We start from the raw sequence: 7,831 nt of genomic DNA on the forward strand, positions 1-7,831 counted from the left end.
TACAACAGAACTTCCATACACAAAATGATTCACATTTTATTTACATTTTTAAGCCCTAGAAATCAAATGTAAACAAGGTAAAATTATTGTGAGAAAATTTTTAGTACCTGATGAGGAGAATGATTTGGTTTTAAGTGATTTGAATTTGTTCCCTTAAATATATGGAATTACATTATTTGAAAAATTAAACAGCAGGATCAAATAAGAGTTTACATTGGTCAGAGAAACTCTCTTTAAGGAAAACGTTCAAACACAAAACTCTAAATGCTTTATTACCCCTTGGAAGTCACACAAAATAAAACTTAGAATGATATGTCATCATTCTAAGTGAATTTCAGGAGTTACAGAATCACTGCTTGTTTTACTACCTCTATATACATTGTAGGATTGCTTACAATATGAAAGATGTTTGATAATAAAGTGGTAGGTAAAGCATGACAAGTTAAGCTAAAAATGGTTTTAGTCTATAAGTGCTAGGAACAGGGGTAGTTTATTGCTGTGGATGAAAACCAGCCCTCTTTGAAATCAGATGGAATTTTGCCACCATGACCTCATCCAGGGCACTGTTTTGGGACAGGGACCAGGGTCTCACGTCTGTTTCATTATCTGGCTTGATTACTTCAACCAGTAACACTGGAGCATGGAAAAATTAAATAACAAAATATCAACTCTTTATCACATTTGAGACAGAAATCTTTCACACAAGTGGTCCCTGCCTTGCTGACATTTCCCCTCAGAAGCGCTGAGCCTTTTCCCGCCCTTTTTCCCCTCAGCGCTGGCCCGCCCCCTCAGGGCTCGGAGCAGCTCCCGCCCTCCCCTCCTCAATTAACGCCCTTAGCTCTTCCCTCATTAATGCCTCACTCATTAACGCCCTGGTGGCCAAGAGCAGGGCTCTGGAGGAGCTCTGTGGAACACCCTGGCTGTGTGAGGCAGGGCAGAGATGCCCACTGTTGCCCCCACTTTCAGGGCAGGGATCCAGGGCACCGTGATCCCCGGGAAAGATGCTCCATCCCAGGTCACTTCACCAGTTTTCCGGCCCTCAGTCCTGCGTGAGGCTCGGTAGCTGGGTGCTGCAGAGGCGCCAGCAAGGCATCAAAAGCACCCAGCCCACACCCAAGGGGTAGAGCAAGATGTCCTCCAGCTCCGGCCGGTACACGGGGTGTTTGGCCAAACACCAGCAGATCAGATGTGGGCACTCTGGGGAGAGAAGGCAGAAAGTGCTGGTCACTGGCAGAAGGCTCCTGCCTGGCTGCTCCCGGCGCCTGCAGAACTCGGGCCAGGCTGTGTGCGCTCAGAGCTGCCCTTTGAGGGACAGTGGCACGGCAGGACACGGCCACCTCCTTCAACCAAGCATGCCACACCGAGCCCGTCATGGGCCACCTCCTGCAGCCGGCCCTTGAGGGCACATCGACGTCCCACCGAGCTGCGTGAGGGCCCGGCTGGGCTGCATGCTGCCACCTGCCAAAGCCCACCTTCTTGAGGCCGGGTACCAACCTAGACAGACCTGCCGCCTGAAGAAGAGCTGCCCCAGCACGATGTCACGGTCGTCCTGGAAGGGGAGGTACCCGCAGACCACGACATAGAGCAGCACACCCAGGGACTAGATGGTCGCCGCACGGCTGTGGTAGCAGCCCAGGCAGATCCACTCGGGTGGGGAGTACAGGTGTGTTCCTAGGGGAGACAGGGGGCACAGTCCAGGCGCAGGCTGCTGCCTTCCAGAGCCTGGACAGACACAACTTCCCCCCAGGCCACCCTGCATCCCCCAGACAATTGGCCAAAGCCAGGAAACCGCTCTGCAAGGCAGAGAAGGCCAGCAGAGCAGCCCAAGCCCTACAGCCCTGCCAAGCTGAGGGGTTGGGCCTGGCTTTTGCAGCCCCCTCTGTCAGCAGAGCCTGCGGCCGGCTCCTGGGGCACTGCATCTGCCCCGTGCCACGGGGCAGCCGATAGCTGGCTGAATGCCGCACCCCAGAGCCCAGGAGGGAATGGGGCCGTGCAGTGCCTGACACTGGGAGCAGGACCCTGGCCATGGGCTCACTGGCAAGTTGAGTGAAGGCCCGCTCCTGGAGGAAGGTGCCGCAACTGAAGTCAATGAGCTTCAGGTCGCCACTCTCCGGGTCCACAAGAAGGTTCTCTGGCCTGATGTCCCGGTGCAGGACCCTGCAGGCGGTGCAGTGCCGCACGGCCTCCAGCACCTGGCAGAAAAGCCAGTGCGCCGCCTCCTCGCTCAGGAACTCCTGCTCCTGCAGGAACTGCTGGAGATCCTGCGATCGCTCCAGACTCTCCAGCACCAGCACGAAGCTGTCAGGCAGCTCGAACCAGTCCAGGAGGTGGATGATGTTGTGGCAGCCAGAGCCAACCTTCTCCATGAGCACAATCTCCATTGGAACACGGGCGCCGTCGGGCTGTGAGAACAAGACAATGCCTCCAGCAGGCCAGGAGCTACCCTGTGCCTCTGCTGCTCCCTGCCTGGCATGCCCAGTACCCCTTTGGGCAGCCTCCCTGCTGCCTGTGATTCCTCCCGCCCAGGCCATGCTTGGGAGCTGCCCCCCGGCCTGGACCCAGCACCGGCGTTCAGCATGCCCGGGCCCGCGCTGCTCCGCCTCGCACGCTGAGCCAACACCCGCTGTCCCCGCCATCCCCCGCCCTCAGGGCCCCGGCCTTGTCCCTGCCCGCCACGGCCCGCTCTGGCCCGCTGGCCCCGCTCACTCACCCGCTCGTCCCACTGCAGGACGCTCTCCCGGGCCACGTGCTTGATGGCCACCTACAAGCCATTGACAGAGGGGGGCTGAGCTCAAGCCCTGCCCCGCTCCGGCCCTGGCCCTCCGGCCGCGCCCGGCCCTGCCGGCCACTTACCGGGCTCTCATTCGAGAGGCGGATTCCCGAGAAAACGGTGACGAAGCCACCGCTCCCCAGCTGAGGGCCCAGCAGGTGAAGCTGAAATGTGTATAGTTTTGGGGTTACAGTAGAGATTTAGAAAGTGTTTGGAGCAGCCTCCTCCCATCCCCATAACGTCAGAGCAGCTTCCCTTCTCACCCCTTCCAAAGCCACCCTGGTATCCAGGGACTTCCACCACCTATAGGACTGAGGGCCACAAAGCAGCAACCAGGAGGCAGGTGAAACTGATGCAATGCTTTCATCCTATGCAGAAGTTCCCTGAACAAACCTGAATTCCATAATGCCTGGAAAAAAAAAAAAAAAAAAAAAAAAAAAAAAAAAGCGCGAGTTTCACGCTGTCCAGACAACAGGAAGCTGTCTCCTAGAGGAGACACCTCTGTTCCCTACTGCCCTCAGATTCCCAAACAGCATTTCCCTAATCAGATACAAGTAGTATTCTCGAAATTCACCATTATCACAGCCCAGATGAGAGAGCATCAAGGTCAGAGACAATTGTTAAAGCTAAGTTATCCTAAAGAGAACACCATACGGTATGCTAGATTGTGCTAAAACCTTTGCTGCCTCTCAACATCTTACCGTGTCTCAGAACTGATCTGAAGGCAAGGATTACTTGTCACGTTCTGGAAATCAGGCAAATTAATTGAGTGTACACAGTAAAATGAACCCCTCAGTTGTCACTAAGACTGAGCAGCTGCTCAGAGGACAGTAGAAGCTGCTGTGGCTGAGACAGTGTCATTCTCAGCTCCTGTTAAAATCAAATTGTAGTATTCTGGAAACCATTATCCATTCTGCCACTATGTGGCAGAAATCATTGCAATATACTCAAAGAAAAATAATAAAAGGAACAGCTGCACCAAGTTGATTTTCTAAAATATATAAAAACTATAAAAATCAGGTTATTCTAGTTGTCTTCATGCTTCTTGGACCATATGATGTATTTGCACCCAAACCTCCTGGCTAAGTTGTGGATTCTCTTTAAAATGGGTCTCATCTTCCTGACTAAAATCTGAGCTGGTACCTTGGACACCTGAGCCATAAGCCACCCAAAAGCCCCTTTCTGTCTCTAGTGACACACAGAATTTAAACCAGTAAACTATTTACTACTGATGCTGACCTGCAGACCAGCCCTAAGTTTTCACACACACACTAAATAGTTTGCATAACAGAAGAGTTTAAATACTCTGTTATAATACAGGGGAAAAGCTCCTGACCAGAATTTAAACAAGCTCATTAAACTATACTTGACATGACTCCAGAACAAATCAAACCAAGCGATATTCCAAAATATGTCCTGAAAAATCACTACAAGCAACAGAAATTACTTCAAAATAACATTACCTGTGCATAAATCTATCCATCCAGAAAGAATTAGATTATTAGATTAGATTTAATATATTTAATATATTGATAATCATATTAGATTGATTATTATATTAGATTTAATATAGTGGCATAGACTCACCACTTTCATCCTTTCTTTGCTGTCTCCTAGAGTCTGGGTTTTTTTTTTAATAATCTACAGAAAGAGACAGATGTCCGTGTCCTTCTAACTAGCAGGCTTTCCATATATCCTTATGCCCATAATTCACCTTCAGCACATCTTAAGTATTGCTTTCACTGCCAAAAAAAAACCCCAAACCAGAAAACTGCCTCTGTTCTATGAACAAATTTACCTGAGTGTGTCACCTTCCACCTCTTTATACTATCAGAAGGAGGAAGGCCATCAGACCACTTCAGAGGTGGTGAAAGGCAAGCCAAGGCTGAGTTCCCCAAAGCCCCTGAAACTGGAACAGGGATGAACCCAAAGTGTCCTGAGTTAATCCCTGGGTTTACCAGTCACCACTCTGGCTATCTTTTGTGCAGCTTATTTCACAAGGTATTCATTTGAGGGGGAAAAATATCTGTCAGCTTGCAAAAACTGATTAAAGAAATCTAAAGGAAACCGAAGCATCCACCTAGACTCCCTACAAGAAGAAAAAGGCAATAAATGCCTACCATTTGGTGCAATGCAGTGTATTCCAAGGGCAAGAACTTTTGTTCTTCAGAATTATTTTTATAATGTCACCTCTGCCAGAGATGATTTAAGAGCTTCTAGATAAGGGAATGAATTTCATCAGAGGCAGAGACATCACCTCAAGTCTCCCTTTAGCTTCTTGATGAATAAAACACCCTCCCCAGCTCTTTCTAGCACCTCTCTGCTACATTCATAAGTGGGACTTTAAAGCAAAAGGAAATTATTAGTGTCTCAGTGTAAAAGCCATCTTTAAGAAATAAAGACAGCAAACACAAGTGCAATGAGTACAGATGAGCTGATGGAGCTTGAAGGAGCTTGAAAACTACCTTAAACCAGGTGTATCCGATCTATTCCTCTGAATAGCTACTGCTAGATAGCAACGCTGTGCCTGCTGCAAGGGAGAACAAATAGTACCTCACATTTTCAGGAAGTGAAGGCTGATGTAACATTTCAGGTGCCTTACATGTAGGAATTGCTTCTTGCCATTGCCAATGCCTAATTGCCATTATTACTTGCACGTAGGAATCCTCTCTCTTAAACTAATTTATACCACTTCCAATGATAGATACAGCAGTGTATCCTGTAAAAACATAAATAAAGCCATGTTTAAGCTTCAATACATGATTAAATGAAGCTTCCATACAAATTTCCCTCTCTGCGCAGGGGAAAATTCTGATTAGTCTCACCCACCAGGCTCTTCCTTTTCCAGTATCTCCCAGTTCTCCTTAGTGAATGCCAATGACCAGGCAAAGGAATACAGGAGCTGGGAAATCATTTGCAAGTCGCTCCTTCTGCCAACAAAAGTAGCTGCTAGAAGAGGATGCCAGTCTTTCCCCCTTGTAATCCTTCTTCACAGCTACAGTAAGGAAAAAGAATACTGCACATTCCCAAGTCACGAGTCACCCAAAACAGCAGTGTGCTGGGTGGCCACAGTCTGGGCTTGCATAAGTCCCTTGGACAGGAACAAGGATGAACCTGAATTGTCCTACATAAGTTCCTTCAGTTCATCTCTGGATACTCAGCATGTAGTTTAATTTGAATACTGAGGTATTCTTTCCTATTCTACCAGGATCTTTTCACTTGGAGATGCTTGATATTTTGTACAAGTCTCCATAATCTCCATAGGATTCATAGTCATCCTACTTCTTATGTACAGGCAGTGGAGGAGCAGCATTGTTGGGTTAAGTTCTGGTAAGGAAGGCCGCAGTTCACGAAACGCATACATTTGCTAACAGCTAATATTAAAGAAAGGAACTCAGACTGTCACATGTTCAGAGATTAGTGGTTAGAAGACTGGAAAATGGGGATTCATCTTATAAATTAACAGTATTACAAAATTACTTATTCAGCTCAAAAATAGCAAAGGTGCCACATCCAGATGGGGGGGTACAACTGTGCTACAAATGCTTCAAGGAGAAAACACAAGAGAAGACCTTTCCAAATTCATGGACAGTGTTGACATATGAAAAAAATGGATACGAAGAAATGAGATTTCCAGCCATCTGGAGACTAAAGTTCTGGAACAGATTTCCAGAAAAAATGTTCTAGGAACAAAACAAAAACCCCCAATCAGTTTTCAAGATGAGGCTGGATGTGTTTGCAAAAGAGGGTATTTGGAATGGTTTTTCACACAGAAATCCACCTCAGCACTCTGCCTGGTGTTTCCAAGCTAGGAATAACTTACAGACATTTCTAGGGAATCAGAGCACACAAAGGCTGTTCTAGCAAACCTTTGGTCACATCACCTCTCTATGAGGTACAATAAAGCAGTACATGCAAACAGTGCAACAAATTTAGGAAAAAAAAAATCTGGAATCTTTAGGCGTGAAGAAGCAGAAAAAGCTTTAAATGCTCATGTAGGGAAAAGACCTATCTAAAGTGCACAGCATATTGAAGGGCAAGGAATGCAATTAGTGCTTGCTGCTATATTTTCAGGAGATCATTTCTTCTTAGCATGTAATTTACATATTAATACTGGAAATGTCATGTGTTTGTTCCTTGTATTATCACTCCTTGATAAGCTCATGTCATTATTGCATACAAATAAGGAGCTTCCACTTGTCTGACAGAAAACACAGCCAGAGGTTATTTACAAAGGAGCCCTAGTTAGTCTGTTTCATGCCATAATTAATCACATGTCTCATTAGTGGGCACCTTTCATTCCTCCATAGCAAGCAGGCAGAGAAAGATCCTGACAAGAGAGCTTGCACTGCTCACTGCATGCCAGGAAGTAACACAAGGTATTTTGCTACAAGACCAACACACAGATATGCTGGAATCATGCTCATGTTCCTCCTCAAGGCATCACCTTGTACTTATATTCCTTAAAAAGAACAAAACTCAAAACTCATCTTTGAAGAAAATCAAGGCTTAGGAGGAAAAAAGAAAGTCTAGGAGAGTGACAGAGCAGAAGTGCTGGGGAAGCCTGAAAGCAGGGCTTAGCTCAGCAGAGCCACAACCACCTTCTAGTAGAAGGTTTTGAGTCACAGCAGCCGCCTGAGTCCTCTGACACAGGCCAGCCTTTGAACACTCAGTCAATAGTGAAAAACAGCATTAACTCCATATATATGATGGAATGGCTATAAGCAGAAATATTTTAAGATACTTTGGTCAAACTAAAGGTCCATTCATTTCTGTAGCCAGTGTCTGGCTGTGACTATCAGCAGATGCTCCTGCCAGGAAACATGGCACACAGAGAGCTCTGCTGACCACAGCTGATATTCCCAGCAAGCAGGTGTTTGTGGCTGCTTGTGCCAGAGTTTGTTCTCAACGGCCTTGATTCTCCAGATCCATCCAATTTGCATTTCTACTTTTACATCTGACACATCCTGTAGCAATGAGCTCCTGAGCTCTATTAGAGGCTGTGTGGAAAAATACTTCTTCCTGTTTGTTTTGGGCCAGATGTCTAATAGCACCATTATA

General features: G+C 47.0%; 1 protein-coding gene across 1 annotated transcript; it reads right to left on the reverse strand.

The window, feature by feature from the left end:
- Window positions 1–1,500: 1,500 nt before the first annotated feature.
- On the reverse strand, window positions 1,501–6,134 carry LOC137470010 (serine/threonine-protein kinase pim-1-like). Its single transcript, XM_068182993.1, has 5 exons — window positions 5,976–6,134; window positions 2,854–2,934; window positions 2,711–2,761; window positions 2,036–2,402; window positions 1,501–1,671 (listed from the first exon to the last, which is right to left on the reverse strand). Exons 1-5 carry the CDS (start codon window positions 6,132–6,134, stop codon window positions 1,601–1,603), a joined length of 729 nt encoding a protein of 242 aa, XP_068039094.1. The 3' UTR covers window positions 1,501–1,600.
- Between the last annotated feature and the right edge of the window lie 1,697 nt (window positions 6,135–7,831).

The sequence above is a fragment of the Anomalospiza imberbis genome, chromosome 3 (assembly GCF_031753505.1).
Source record: "Anomalospiza imberbis isolate Cuckoo-Finch-1a 21T00152 chromosome 3, ASM3175350v1, whole genome shotgun sequence".
In the NCBI taxonomy this organism is placed as follows: domain Eukaryota; kingdom Metazoa; phylum Chordata; class Aves; order Passeriformes; family Viduidae; genus Anomalospiza; species Anomalospiza imberbis.

Excerpts from the sequence above, each read along its gene's own strand:
- LOC137470010 (XM_068182993.1), bottom strand. The coding sequence starts at position 6,134 with ATGTATGCGTTTCGTGAACTGCGGCCTTCCTTACCAGAACTTAACCCA. Across the intron at positions 2,762-2,853 it reads GCCTCTCGAATGAGAGCCCG|GTGGCCATCAAGCACGTGGC; the intron begins GTAAGTGGCCGG and ends AATGGCTTGTAG. Across the intron at positions 1,672-2,035 it reads GGCCTTCACTCAACTTGCCA|GAACACACCTGTACTCCCCA; the intron begins GTGAGCCCATGG and ends TGTCTCCCCTAG.